This window comes from Amphibalanus amphitrite, unplaced genomic scaffold, assembly GCF_019059575.1.
Source record: "Amphibalanus amphitrite isolate SeventyFive unplaced genomic scaffold, NRLGWU_Aamphi_draft 000459F_arrow, whole genome shotgun sequence".
In the NCBI taxonomy this organism is placed as follows: Eukaryota; Metazoa; Arthropoda; class Thecostraca; order Balanomorpha; family Balanidae; genus Amphibalanus; species Amphibalanus amphitrite.
The window spans coordinates 350,796-365,648 of NW_024881953.1; the positions used below are offsets into that span (position 1 = coordinate 350,796).

Below are 14,853 nucleotides of genomic sequence, written 5' to 3' on the forward strand. Positions count from 1 at the left end.
TTTTGATATCGGTGACCTAAGGTCAGGTCAATTTCGCGACCTCCCCATTATAAGTCAATGGGGGAAAAATCAACTCCCTGTTTTTTATCATTTTTGCTCTTTAACTTTAACAATATGCCTACAATTTTTGTTAGCGTTAACTTTTACGCTGGCGTTACCTCAGCTGCCACGCTGAAGGGACAAGCACTTCAGCATTTTATTATGAATAATTTAGCCGGAAACGGGGTGGCCGGGCTTCCCCCCGCGCCCGGGGTTACCCCGGCTTCCCCTGGTACAGCCCTGTGTATTCTCCTAGCCCAATGTACCCCCCTGTCCCCTCAGATAGTCACGTCATGAAAAGTCAGGCGAGGGTTTAACATGTGATGCAGCGATTTTGAAAAGAAAGCGGAGAGCAGTATTTATCTGTTCTTTTTTTTAGATTTCACGTCTGTCGATCGCCCCCCCCCCCCCAGTCAAAAATCCGTGGCGACGCCCCTGCCTGCAACCTCAACGAATAACTTACCTAGTTATCAATCAAACCAAATACCATCGACCTCCTAACCTTTCGATAATGCCACCAGGCGCCAACAGCTAACAGCTCTGTTCGCAATTCATTGCTTTGTTAAGTGCATCTGTACCGGCCGAGCAACGAGTTGCCAGGTGGCGCGCAGCCGGCGCCAAGTTCAGCTGCACCTAGCGAGCGAAGAGCTAGCACGCGGCGCGCCGATTTGGCGCGCTATTGGTTTCCGCGCTTTCCAGCTATTTGGCGGGAGACAGAGTGGCGGGCGGCGGCGGCGGAGAGAGCACAGAGCAGCCACCGGCAGTCGGCTCCGGTTGTATATGAATATCATGGGGATCCACTGTAGAATACCTAGTGGCGTCATATTACCTAGTGATGTCATATTGTGACGATGTGCCGCTAAACACGACGCATTCGCCACCTATCAAGCAAGCCTAAAGCTTATAGTTTATAATACATATGCTAGGTGGCGCTACTGAGTCTCTTGAGTGGCTCCATCTTTTCTGTATTGTTTTGGATGATACGATTCTGGATGTTGCATGCTTGGATGTTTCGCTTTTGGATGAGCCGTCCTTGGATGATACGGTTCTCAGGTATTCTCGTGCTGCCATTTTGGATGATACGGTTTTGGATTCTGCATCCTTGGATGTTTCACTCTTGGATGCTCTGAATGCACCCTAAAGGGCCGATTTTGGATGTTATTTGGAGGTTTTGATCGCTGGATGCTGCGGTTTAGGATGTTGCGTATTTTGGATGCTGCGCTCTTGGATGCTTTAATAGTCCCCCCTTGTCCCAACCCCTGCTATACCTTTGGTCACGTGACTACCATGATAAACTTTGCGTTTTGCAATGTTATGACTTAAACAGAAGCAATAAATGTTACAAGCGTATTATTTATGATGTTTTAGGCAGCAATCGTGTAATAACATCCTTGAATTATATACATTCTGCTTAAAAGAGGTCACGTGATGCTATCAGATTGTGCTCGGACAGCATTTTCTTAAACTTCGATTTTGAGTACTTTTTACCTTCATTGAGTCCTAATAACGGACGTTTTTAGTTATAAAATGAAGCAATGAATCTATTGAGGGCAAAATTTAATCATTTTTGCACTTTCAAGCCGGGCTATCCTGGCATGAACTTCGGCCGGTTTGTGTGTGAAGCCTATGGTGAAGGGAAAACTTCACGCCCGGCTGACGTCACAGACCTCGGCTACCAAATCGTGTCCGGTGGGGGGCTATCACTAGCGTATGAACGCATTGTGAACGGCATGAACCAGCCTTTTTAGAGCGTAGAGTATTCGCTACGACAGGACCGGCGCGACCGAGCTCTGCTAGCAGGCTCCGTCATTGTCATGAACGATATGAAATTGAATGACTGCTCGACTGTGCAAGAAGTTGAAGTCGACCGAGAGCAGGCCTAAATACCATCAACTTGAGCCTTGCAGATACCACACACAAGTTGCTATTAGCCAGTAGCCGTTTAATCTGTTCACAACCAAAGGGGCAAATCATATATTCCAATGTATTCAGATAGCCTTGGGATTTGTTATAGAGCGCATGACCTCTGCTACAGCATGCATCCATTGATATCCACACCCAAGGCATCGGTCCCTGCATCTGCACAAGTACCTAAGCACTATAGAAAAATAGATAGATGCGTCGTGAACACAGTGCGGGCGGGGTGTGCCCACGGCCATTCTGTTTTTGAGACTGAGAAGTGAGACCAGTATGTTTTGCGATGCTCAGAGGTTCGGCTATGGCAGCCGTTGCTCTGTGGTCTAGGCTCTAGAAGAAAATACGCTAGGATTGAGTAAATGGATATTCATCGACGGTTTAGCCGCCGGTAGAAAAGCAGACCAGAGAAAGTCTTAAGACGGCTTGTTGCCATCTTCGCCACGTGCCCTCTATTCCAACTCACTGCCGCCCTGCTGTGCACGCTCTCAAATAAAGAAAAGGAAAATAAACAGAGAAATGGTCATAGGTCATATTCAGGAAAGGACAGCGAGAAGCAAGCGTGCTACCAGCAAGCAGCTAGCGGTTGTCTGCGAACATGACACAAAGACAAACAGCCATAATCAACAATCATGGGTAACACTTTCTGACACACATCAATCATCACACTCAAAACACGCATGAATCATGAAACTCGAGGTCAGGTTGGATCAACGTAAGCAGAATATCAAGTCAAGTTAGATTCAAGTGAAGTTCGTGTTCGCAAACAATTATAATTAATTAACAATCCAGATTCCAGTGCTACTCAGGTTTACTGACCAATAGTTTGTGGGCGCGATGATGACAGCGATGAGCGAACCTCGTCCAAGCCGGCTCAACTCGGCTTGGAGGGACCGCAGACAGGCCGGTACACACTCGGCCTCCTACAGCGCCTCACAGCACTGTCTCAATGCCAGCATCCTGCACAATAATTCAAACCGCCTTTAATGACCATGCACACCAAGCATGTTGCCATTATAACTACTGGAATCTAAGTACACTTTCCTGTCTTTCAATTCCTGCAATGTTATCACAGCATTGACGCATGCGGCGATATGCGCCACATCAAAAATGGCTTATAATCGCCAGTTTAGTAACAAATCTGCTCTGAAACATACTACACTGCAATCTCAGACATATCAGTGCTCACCTAAACAATTTAGATATTCATTTTAGACAGATAACACGCATAATTCAAACGCAAAGTTCAATTACCTTCCCTGCTAGAGGCATCACGGAAAAATGAGGCGTGGCAGGTTTTACGGCGCACACTTGAGCGCAAAAATCGTCTCAAAACAAATGGAGAACGCGGCTACTAAATATGCGCGGCGCTCGCCACAGTAGAGCTGCCGGTTTTCACGGCGGCTGCGCACAAAGGTCGCGACATTCTCCCCCCAGTTTTCGGAAACCGAAAACTTAACATTAAGCGACCTAACGACAGGCACAGCCGCGTAACGAAAAACGTTCTTCTAGACGGTGTTCACGCACGATGGACAGTGGACACTACACTGTTCGCCACGCACCACACATGCGCCCCTTCTGCACGGCGCCACACCGAACCATCACGTCAAAGTCCTCACAGTCCTCCGTCAGCGTCCCGGGACGCCGAGCACCGGAACGCAGCGCCGCCCACCAGAGCGCCGACCGCGGGCGGCAGGCGAAGCGGCCGCCTCAGCGGCCCCGCAAGCGCCCGCGACGCAGCCGCCGCAGCAGTCGTCCGCACCTTAGCCGATCCCGGACTCCGACGACCTCGCCGTTAGACGATCATGCGGCAGACGCGTCCCACGGGGACGCCGCCCCACAGCACCGGAAACCACCAGCACGTCCGGCAGTCCAGTCCGCCGACCACCAGCCGGCAGCTCACGCGACGACATCGCCGTCCTTCAGGATCATGGGCATCACAAGGAAGCGGAGACGGTCACGTGGAGCAGCGGGTCACGTGGGTCAGCGGAATCAACGATGGTGGGGAATCAAACAAACAAAAAATGCAAACAAAAAAGGGAATTCAGGTAACATATGAGCGTATACTTAACGCACAGCCAGGCTGATCAGGCAGTCTCACCTTGCACCGACTCACTGACTCTGTTCCCAAGCAGTCAGTTCTTCGTACATGGGTTACAAGCGTCACTGCTTGCTGCTGTCATCACACAACTCGTGTCAGACCAACGACAGCGCATCTTACATTGTCTGCCCCTCCAGTAAGCAGACCTTTGTGCATGGGCGTCTGTACTTGCCGGTCGCCGTTCTCACCAGCACCGAACGGACGACACCGTCTTCACTTGCATACACCTGTTCAACAACACCCAGAGGCCAGTGACCGCGGGGTGCGTCGTCTGCCGCCATCAGGACCACATCGTTGACGGCCAGGTTTCGTGTGTTCTTCTCCCACTTCCTTCGGGGAATGAGAGTAGGCAGGTATTCTTTCAACCACCTGCGCCACACGTCATTCGCTAGTGCTTGACTCTGCTTCCATCGTCTGCGTGACATTTTGTCATTCTCACCGAAAACTCCCGGCGGCAGGATGCACCCGTCGGGCACAGCTCCAAGCAGGAAATGATTCGGGGTGATAGACTCTGGATCACCCCCGTCTCCAGACACGTATGTCAGCGGCCTCGAGTTGACCTGAAACTCCAACTCAACTACTGTCGTGTGAAGTACATCGTCAGGCACAATCTGATTGCCGAGGACAGCTTGGAGAGCCCTTTTCACCGAAGCGACGAGTCGCTCCCATGACCCACCCATGTGACTAGCGGTCGGGGGGTTAAACTTCCATTGTATATTCTGCTGGCTGAGGGTGTCGCAAATCTGTTCCTGGTTCCAAGCCGCGATCGACTCGCGGAGTTCTCTCTCACCTCCCACGAGGTTCGTGCCGTTGTCTGACCAGATCGATGTTGGCCGGCCGCGACGCGCGATAAACCGTCGCAACGCCATCAGGAATGAGTCCGTGTCCATCGCGTTCGCGACCTCAAGATGAATGGCCCTGGTGGCCAGGCAAGTCACCAAGAGGATATACCGTTTCTCACTTTTCCTGAACTTTCGAACTACAATCGGTCCCAGAAAGTCCAGGCCAACAGACGAGAACGGACGGGAGGCATCAAAGCGCTCACTCGGGAGGTCCGCCATCTTCGGGTTCGTGGGGATGGCTCTTCTGTTGCGGCAGAACGCACACCGCCATATCAACTTCTTCACAGATGCTCTTGCCTTTGGCATCCAGAACTTCTTCCTCACCAGATTCAAGGTGTGGTTCAGTCCAGCGTGCATGCAGCGTTCATGTAGGTCCGTCACAATCAGTCTCGTCACTTCACTTCCTGGGCTCAGCGCGATGGGCTGTCGGCAGATCTCAGCGGGGGCATTCTTCAGACGACCTTCCACCCTTACGATGCCCTTGTCGTCCTTGAAGAGAGTCACTCCTGGTTGAGGAGCCATTTTCTCGCGCTCTTGGTCCTCCCGGATGATGACCTGCTCCGCCTGCAGAAGTTCTTCCACCGTCAGCGGACCGCGCCTCTTCTCCTTCGTTCTGACGTTCCAGATGAACCGGTGAGCCCAAGCGACGATGCGTCTGTACTTACTCCAGGATGAAAAGCGTGTGGGATCCACCAGAGGCCGACTTGCAGCTGCTTTGCCGACAAAGCTGACGGCCGGCCCTGCAGGTTTTCTCTTCAGCTCTGGCTGGTCTGCCGGAAGACTGGACGTCATCAGGTGCGGCCACTCACCTCGATCACGCATGAGAAACTCGGGTCCGTTCCACCACAGGGCAGAGCTTCTCAGCTGCGATGCCGGCAGTCCTCGTGAGCTGATGTCTGCCGGGTTTTGTACCCCTGGCACATGTCTCCACTGAGAGGGATCTGTGGAATCCCTTATCTCGGACACTCTGTTTGCCACGAACGTTTGAAACATTCTGCTCTCGTTTGCCACGAATTGCAGGACCACTTGGCTGTCCGTCCAGAACACCACGTCTTCGAACTTGTACGTGAGCTCCTTCTGGATCGTCTTGGCTAACCTCGTGGCAAGAACGGCTCCCTGAAGCTCGAGTCGCACAATCGAGAGTTGCTTGAGTGGGGCTACCCTGGACCGCGACATGACAAAGCTGACACAGCGTCGTCCGTCGGCACCAGTCATCCGAACGTAGGCCACCGCTGCGAACGCGTCCTCCGAGGCATCTGAAAACAGATGGAGCTCCATCTCCTTGATATTCCCTGTCACAGACATCTTCAGGCTTCGCGGTACCTTGATGTCCTTCACTGCAGACAGCTCAGCCAACCACTTCTGCCACAGAGTGAGCTCGACACCAGAGAATTCCTCATCCCAGTCCAGTTTTTGAGCCCACAGCTTCTGGATGATGATCTTCGCTTGGAGGAGGAATGGCGTGATGATTCCCAGGGGGTCAAAGATCATCGCTGCCATCCTCACCACTCCTCGCTTTGTTGCTGGGACGTCTGCTGTCCGCACTTGAATGCTCAGGGTGTCTTCGGTCGGGGACCACAGGCAGCCGAGCGCCTTCCGCGCTCCACCTTCACACGCTGTGAGCTTCTTTTGAGATGCATCTCGATCGCTTTCTGGCAGATGTTCCAAAAGTTCCGGGCAGTTTGATCTCCACTTGTTGAGTCTGAAGCCTCCTTGTCTCATCAGCGACTTGACCTGCTCCATCGTCGACAGCGCTGCATCGGCAGTTTCCTCCGAGCGGAGGAAATCATCCACGTAAAAGCTGGAGATGAGTGATGGTTTCCCTTCTTCCAGCTTCTCTGCTCCGTTAGAGTCCGTTAGTGTCCGACGCACGATGTAGTTTGCGATAGAAGGACTACATTTTGCGCCAAAAATCACAACTTGCATCTGGTAGAGACTGGGCGGCTCCGTCACTTCCACTCCTCGCCAGAGGAATGACAAAGCCGGCCTGTCTTCGTCCCTCACTTTGATCTGATGGAACATCTGGTATATGTCCCCCACCACTGCAAAGGGTTCTTGCCTGAAGCGGAGCAGCACTCCATGGAGGCTCTGCATGAAGTCAGGGCCTCTGAGCAGCACAGAGTTGAGTGACGTGCCGTCACATACTGCAGCCGCGTCAAACACGACACGTGGTTTATCCTTCTCTGGATGCATCACGGCGTGATGTGGGAGGATCCACAGTTTCTTCTTCTCCTGGCGCTCAGCTTCCTGGGGCGTCAGTTTCTTCGCATATCCTTGGGCGATGTAGCTCTCCAGAACTTCACTGTAGGCTGCAGCTTTCTCCGGACTCTTCATCAGGCTGCGTTCCAGAGACCGCAGGCGACTGCACGCCATTGTGTAGTTGTTCGGCAAGCTGACTTCCTCATCTTGCCAGAGGAGACCCACTTCGTACCTCTCTCCCAGATGTCGTGTCGTCTTCTCCAGGATTCTCAACGCCTTCTCGTCGTCCGGCGTCAGAACAGGCTCGTCGGTGTGCTTGGTGCCGAACGACTCGGTCGCCCACCAGTTCTGAAGCATGGTCGACAGGTCTTCTTCAGACTGTTCGGCGGGTGACCTGCCAACAAACATCACCTCCCGGTGATGCTCAGGCACGACACTGGCAAGCGAGCCGGTCAGTGACCATCCGAAGGCTGTGCGGATGGCCACGGGCTCACCAGGTTCTCCCACTCGTGCCTCGCGCTGAAGCACCGCCTCGAGCACGTTCGCACCCAGCAACAGCTGCACTTCGCCGCCAGAGAGATCTGGTATCTTCAATCCCTGCAGGTGCTTCAGCTTCCACAGCGCCTTCTTCTTCAGCACAGGGACCCTCACGTTCACCCTGTCCACTGAGAATGCCTCTGGCACATATATCTTCTGTGATCCCTCTTCTGTCTCTGCCAGCGGAGAGAGCTCCAGCTGGACTCGTCGGGACATCTTTTCTTGGCCTGCTGCTTCTACATTGTTCAGTCGGAGAGTTTGAATCTCTCCATCCACCTGCAACTCATCCAAGAGCGAGACATTGCAGAGCGAGGTCTGCGCACCCGGATCCAGCAGCGCCAGAGTATCCTTGAACCTCCCGCAGGACCCATGAACTCGCACCGGGACGACCTGCAAGAGAACTGAAGAGCTGTCTACAGTTGTCCCATGCCTGATTGACGCGATGGTGGCCTCATTTGTTGCGTTGACTGTTCCAGCTGCCAGTCTTGTTGACGGAGCCGGTCCTCTCACTCTTCTGCTGCCGTGCAGCAGCCGGTTGTGCCGGAGATGACAGCCGTCGACACCACACTCCCGTGCTGTCCTGCAGTTTCGGCTTTGATGACCGGGTCTGAGGCAACTGAAACAAAGGCGGTTCGCGGCGACAGCTTGAGCTCGCTCGTCCACAGTTTTCGATTTGAACTGATCACACGACCACAAGCCATGATCTCCGTTGCACATGCAGCAGCGCTTACCTCCTGTACCTGCTGTGGTCGTGAACATCACAGTCGTCCTCTTCGGGCAGCTGACTGGTGCTGCAGCAGTTGCCTCGAAGGTCAGAAGAATTCTCACTTGGTTGCGCAGCCATTCATCGAAATGAATCAGTGTGGCTCGCCCGATGTTGAGTGAGTGCTCAGCCCATGCCTTCCTGAGTTCCAACGGGAGTTTGCTCACGAGTCTTCTCAGGTTTTCAATGGATTGGATGTCACCTTCATATCCCATTTTCTTGAGAGTTGTTGTGGCCCCATGCACTGCGCCAAAGTACCGTTCCAGAGACTTGGAGTCATTCGGCTTGGGACCCGGACAGGAGAATACATTCCTTAGAGTTGTTTGAACGACATCAAGCTCCCTGCCATACCGGTCTTGTAGCGCTTGTAGTGCTTCCTCGTAGGAACTACCGTCACATATCATGCCGCCGATTGTACTTCTTGCTGCTCCTGTAACTGCGTTTTGTAGGTGAACCATCTTCTCCTCCACACTCATGTCTTGCTGGTGCACCATTGTCTTAAATAGTGCATACCATCTCGGCCACTCTTCAATTTGCCCTCCGAATGTCGGCAACCGAAGGCGTGGCAGACTCTGCCGGAACAGCAATGTGTCAAACTCCTTTGTTTTCTCCACTTGCTCCTTCTTATCAGCACCTTCCGCCTCTGGCTCCCTTTCGTTGCAGAAGTCCTCGCGTCTCTCCCACGCCAGATCAGTCTCCGCAGCCCGTGTTAGCTCACCTTTGAGCTTCGCAGCCTTTATGGCATCTTCCTTTTCTTGGAGTAGGCGCTCTCTGTGTAGACGCTGCTCCTGTTCCTCTTGATGGAGGCGATGCTGTAGCTGTTGGAGCTCCAGCTGATGGACCTTGTCTTCTACTTCTGCCATTCTGACAGCATGCTGAGTGAGTGCAGTTTTTGAAGCTGCAGTCACCTTCGAAGAGGCTACTGACGCTGGTTCACCAGCTCTTTCTTGCAGGTGGGCTTCTAGCCTTTCTACTGCAAGAGCGTGCTCTGCTGTGGCTTCTTCTCCATAAGCCTGACATTTCATCAGCTCGGTTTCATTGTCCAGTTCCCCTCTGAGCTTCAAGTTCACTTCCAGTACATCTTGGAGTGCAGTGTCCAACTCCTTCAACATTGACCGCAGTTCCCTCTTGCTGCCAACTGAGTCAATCAACACAAAGGCTCTTCTACGAGTTCTTGTCAGATTACCCTTCTTCAGGGCTCGTTCATTCTTCAACATCTGCAACTTCTCCATGGTCCACTGTTCTTGCAGTAATCAACAAATGCTTTACAACTTCAAGCACTCTTGGAAACTACTGACGAATGGACAAAACATTATCAACAAACTATTGACAACTGTTGCCATCTTCGCCACGTGCCCTCTATTCCAACTCACTGCCGCCCTGCTGTGCACGCTCTCAAATAAAGAAAAGGAAAATAAACAGAGAAATGGTCATAGGTCATATTCAGGAAAGGACAGCGAGAAGCAAGCGTGCTACCAGCAAGCAGCTAGCGGTTGTCTGCGAACATGACACAAAGACAAACAGCCATAATCAACAATCATGGGTAACACTTTCTGACACACATCAATCATCACACTCAAAACACGCATGAATCATGAAACTCGAGGTCAGGTTGGATCAACGTAAGCAGAATATCAAGTCAAGTTAGATTCAAGTGAAGTTCGTGTTCGCAAACAATTATAATTAATTAACAATCCAGATTCCAGTGCTACTCAGGTTTACTGACCAATAGTTTGTGGGCGCGATGATGACAGCGATGAGCGAACCTCGTCCAAGCCGGCTCAACTCGGCTTGGAGGGACCGCAGACAGGCCGGTACACACTCGGCCTCCTACAGCGCCTCACAGCACTGTCTCAATGCCAGCATCCTGCACAATAATTCAAACCGCCTTTAATGACCATGCACACCAAGCATGTTGCCATTATAACTACTGGAATCTAAGTACACTTTCCTGTCTTTCAATTCCTGCAATGTTATCACAGCATTGACGCATGCGGCGATATGCGCCACATCAAAAATGGCTTATAATCGCCAGTTTAGTAACAAATCTGCTCTGAAACATACTACACTGCAATCTCAGACATATCAGTGCTCACCTAAACAATTTAGATATTCATTTTAGACAGATAACACGCATAATTCAAACGCAAAGTTCAATTACCTTCCCTGCTAGAGGCATCACGGAAAAATGAGGCGTGGCAGGTTTTACGGCGCACACTTGAGCGCAAAAATCGTCTCAAAACAAATGGAGAACGCGGCTACTAAATATGCGCGGCGCTCGCCACAGTAGAGCTGCCGGTTTTCACGGCGGCTGCGCACAAAGGTCGCGACACGGCTGGCTCTGTATAGTGCATATAATTAAATAACCAATAAATAAGACAATGTCCGGAGCCACACTAGCTTTCCATTCTCAGCTGGTTCATGTGCCGAGTTTCTGAGCGCAGCCAGCGCCAGCTCCGGATAGGTTCGTCATCACCGTCACTCCTTGAGTCACCACTCCTGACATTCCCTGAGCAGCCCCGACATCAGTCCGTTGTCCCACCAGCGTTCCGTGCACATTGCGCACGTGTTTGGTCATCGTGCCCCTCTGTGTGAACTGTTTCCCGCACACGTGACACTGGTGCGGCCTGCGACCGGTGTGGGTCAGCTCGTGCTGCGACAGATAAGCGGCCGACGCGAACGTCCTCCCGCACATGTGACACACAAAAGGCCGCTCTCCGGTGTGTGAGCGGGCGTGCACGTGCAGCTTCTGGGCGGAAAGGTAGCGGCGGCCGCAAACCTCACACGCGTGCGGTCTCGCACCCGCGTGGCTGTCCTCGTGGATCCGCAGTTTGGAGGGCGACGGGAACCGTTTTCCGCAGTGTCGACAGGTGTGGATCAGCAGCAGCGGGTGGGCCTGCCGCTGGTGCCGCCGGCGCTGGGCGGCGCTGGTAAATCGCTGCGGGCAGGCGGAGCAGGCGAGTGAACCCTCGGCGTTCGCCGGTTCCACGTCAGCAGCTGAGCGACAGGCCATGACGGTACCCTCTGCAGTGGAACCGGCAGCATCGGGTCGAGCACTGCTGTGATCCGGTACGACGGTGTCCCTGGAGAGCGGCTGGCTGGACTCCGGGGTCGGAGCAGCTGTCCGGCCGCAGCGACACACGGTGCATGGTCCACACGGTGCTGTGGCGCGCTGGAGGCCGTGGGGTGTATCAGCGCCGTGCTGTACCCTCAGGTGTGTCAGCAGCGCAGAGGTCGAGCTGAACTGTTCGTCACAGAGCCTACAGGTCAAATCGACTGTGTATGGTCCTCTCTCTACCTGTAAGCAAGAATAAAACGTGACAGTTTGCATTATTCGTGAGAAATGGTAACTAAACGTCTATTACACAAAATTCACCAGTGAAATTATTATCTTCAGGCATCATCAGTGCTCACCTGAGGTCTCTCAGTCTGATGTAATTTGCTTCTTTGTAGTCCATCATTGCCTGAAAAATATATTTGAGTTAACTCACTTTTAAGTCAACAACTGAACCACATTCAGAAACATGCTTTATTGTGTGATGATGCAGTACACTTGGTGTAGTGAATTCAGAGCTAAGTCACATATTTTGTCATTTAAGTACCTACCTCCCTGTTCCATGAGGCAATAGAGCATGCTGATATGAACAAGTCTCAGTTGGTCATCCAACTCCTGCAGTTGAGTATGCAAATCACAGGCCTGTGCAGCCAATTTGGCACATTGCACACAGAGGAGAGTGCCCAAAGTTGCAGTGCCCATCAAGGCATACATGGCCTGTAGCTGTAAACTTGGGTGACAAGGAATGCCAGGAGCACCACAGACTTCACATTGATCATTGGATCTTGCCATTATACTTGCTGATGTTGCAACAGTCTCATCTTCCAACTGATGCCCCTCCCTGGGCGGGGTACTGTGAGACTGAGCTGCAGTTGTCATGATCTGTCAAGAAAGACCAGGGTAATCAAATGATCAGATAGGTAAGTGTTTTAGCTAATATTCTTGAAGCATTTGATGATTTGATAGCACCCACATAATCAAAGCTTAAACATACACAAAATTGCACTGCAGAACTACCCTTATGCTGTGAAAGTTATCAAGAGTGGTACTGGATACAAAGCTTCGAGTTTTATCCAAATCAAATTGAATTAGGAGCTGGTTTGGTATTAGTATATATTAGGTCCGAGTGGACAATTGTGACGCCGTTGATACAAATATGTAACAGCAAAAATTTTAGGTTAGGTTGTAGGTTTGTAGGTTTTAGGTTGTAGGTTTATAGGTTAGGTTAGGTTAGGTTAGGTTGTAGGTTTGTAGGTTGTAGGTTGTAGGTTGGTAGGTTGTAGGTAAATAGGTAAGGTTAGATCAGGTTTGATTATGTTTTTCTTTTATTTCCAGGACATATAAGTATCATTTTTGGATTCAGGATGTCAAATAATGTAAGAATATGAAAACTTTATCTTTTAACAGTCACTCGCACTTAATGTATACTTTTACCGCTGGTTTCTGATATAAATGGCCTTTTGACAGTTGACTTAGGTAAGCGCTACCAAGATTATGTACCACAAACAATTATACCTATATCTAGAAATCTAGAAATCTAATCTAGAAAACCACACCACCTTAGTTAGATTTGCCTTAGATCACCTTCGGATCAGGAACTGGGATCAAGAAATTGATCATTACAAATCAAAATTCATACCTACATCCCCCTCGACCGTGTCTCTCTTGCTCTTCTTTATTGTTTATTTAGGCATATTTACATGCAGCGTGTTTCCCCCTCTTTTCCTAATGGTTGCGTCTCTTCAGCAGAAACATGTTCGCTAGCATTACTGACAAATGTCTCAACTGCGCCGATCTATATTTTTTACGCACAGGGGAGCAATGCCGCTTGAACCCTATTGGCCGTAGTGTCTAACGGTGGCGGCCATATTGCGCAGACCAAGAAACGGCTGCCGCCTGTGTTGAGGAATAGGGAATTCGGGACCTCGATTTACGTTTGCGGCCGCCGCATCCGTTACGTTCAAGTTACGTAGATACGGAACCTGGCATCTTACGCAGAATTGAGTGGGGAACACGATCGTATCTTCAGAATTCCTCAAATTCACTCGCCGGACCTACATTTGCCCCGGCCGAGGGGGTTGATTGAACCCACCTCGCTAATGCGCCGCTAATTAAACTAGAATTAAGCGGTAAATTGGTCGTTTGCGACAAAGGATAATGCAAAGTGACTGGTAGGAACCCACTGTAAAGGTCCCGGGTCAACCGGTGACCTCTGAGGTCAGGTCAAGTGATCTAAGGCACGGGTTCGGTTTTTGGTAAATAACTTCGCCAAAAATGGCCGTAGAGCCGCGATTTTGGCATCATCGTGTTCAGCTAGCTCAGGCGCATCGAGTGATATACTTTTTGTTCGGGTCAGGTCAACTTAGGGTGTTGACCTCAGGTCAAGGTCAGGTCAGCACCGCCAGGTCACGAAGTTGGTCGAAAGAGGTCATGTCGCATATCATTCGATTCGGCAGGTCTTCCTGAGTCCATTGGTGGCTTTCCCGACTCGCTAGCTCAATTTGATCGGGAGTTATTGAAGAAAAACTGTGACCCTTGTGACGTCACAAATGACGTCACGCAAGGGCAACAATGCAAATATGAAGCATAGAACCTTACAAAGAGTGCATGAAATCATGATTTTATAGGCTTGAGATAGTTTCAGATCATTCTCGGCGCCAAAACAGCAATTTTCATATTTCCCCATTGACTTATAAGGGCTTAACGTATTAGTTCCTTGTATCTGAGAAGTTTTTTGGAGTTCATCTTATTCTCCACTCAATTCTGCGTAAGATGCCGGGTTCCGTGGCCACATAGCTTAAGCGTAACGGATGCAGCGACCGCAAACGTAAATCGAGGTCCCGAATTCCCTATTCCCCAACACAGGCGGCGGCCGCTTCCTGGTCTGCGCAACATGGCGGCACCGTTGGACACCATCTGGCGGCCGATGCGCATTCCACATTATAGAGTTCAGTGTTTTTACGTCTTGAAAACGCTGCTTACGTGTTCTTTGCATGTGCTGATCGGTAATCGCAGTAGAAAGAGTGGGAAAAGTCAGAGGCAAGGGCCCTGTTTCACCGGTGATAGCAGCAAGCTGCTTTTACACGTGTCAAATTGGGTTTCCATGGAAACATCAACAGGCCCATTGCTCCAACACTACCACAAGTGTGACGTCAGCTCGCGCAATTTGATAGTAGCTTGGTAGCAGCATCCCGTGAAACACCGCCAAGATACCTATAAGAAACAGGTAGATCCGATGTTTGAAAGTAAACAGAAAGTAAAGCCCCAGTCACAAATTTGACGCACCTGTGACATTTCCTGACACCCACGTGACTATTGTATTAACTTTTGTGTTATGCGATGTTTTGACCTTATTTAAAGTACTGAAAGCTCAAAATGTATGATTAATGTTGTTTAAAGCAGC

General features: G+C 50.8%; 2 protein-coding genes across 4 annotated transcripts; both read right to left on the reverse strand.

Annotated features, from left to right (window-relative positions):
• Positions 1-2,009: 2,009 nt before the first annotated feature.
• Positions 2,010-10,722, reverse strand: LOC122391871. 3 transcript variants are annotated; one of them, XR_006258421.1, is made up of 2 exons: positions 3,208-10,722; positions 2,010-2,913 (listed from the first exon to the last, which is right to left on the reverse strand). XR_006258421.1 is itself a non-coding variant. In XM_043386177.1 (2 exons), exon 2 carries the CDS (start codon positions 9,625-9,627, stop codon positions 4,171-4,173), a length of 5,457 nt encoding a protein of 1,818 aa, XP_043242112.1. In that variant the 5' UTR covers positions 9,628-10,262; positions 10,557-10,722; the 3' UTR covers positions 2,010-4,170. The 3 variants fall into 3 exon arrangements, 2 of the variants coding, with proteins under 2 accessions (XP_043242112.1, XP_043242111.1); XM_043386177.1 differs by having other exon boundaries at positions 2,010-10,262; positions 10,557-10,722; XM_043386176.1 differs by having other exon boundaries at positions 2,010-9,892; positions 10,122-10,722.
• LOC122391872 (zinc finger protein 771-like) lies at positions 2,010-13,113 on the reverse strand. The gene is made up of 5 exons (XM_043386179.1): positions 13,094-13,113; positions 12,002-12,332; positions 11,810-11,859; positions 10,728-11,693; positions 2,010-2,359 (listed from the first exon to the last, which is right to left on the reverse strand). The coding sequence occupies exons 2-4, from the start codon at positions 12,327-12,329 to the stop codon at positions 10,815-10,817; spliced, it is 1,257 nt and encodes a 418-aa protein (XP_043242114.1). The 5' UTR covers positions 12,330-12,332; positions 13,094-13,113; the 3' UTR covers positions 2,010-2,359; positions 10,728-10,814.
• Between the last annotated feature and the right edge of the window lie 1,740 nt (positions 13,114-14,853).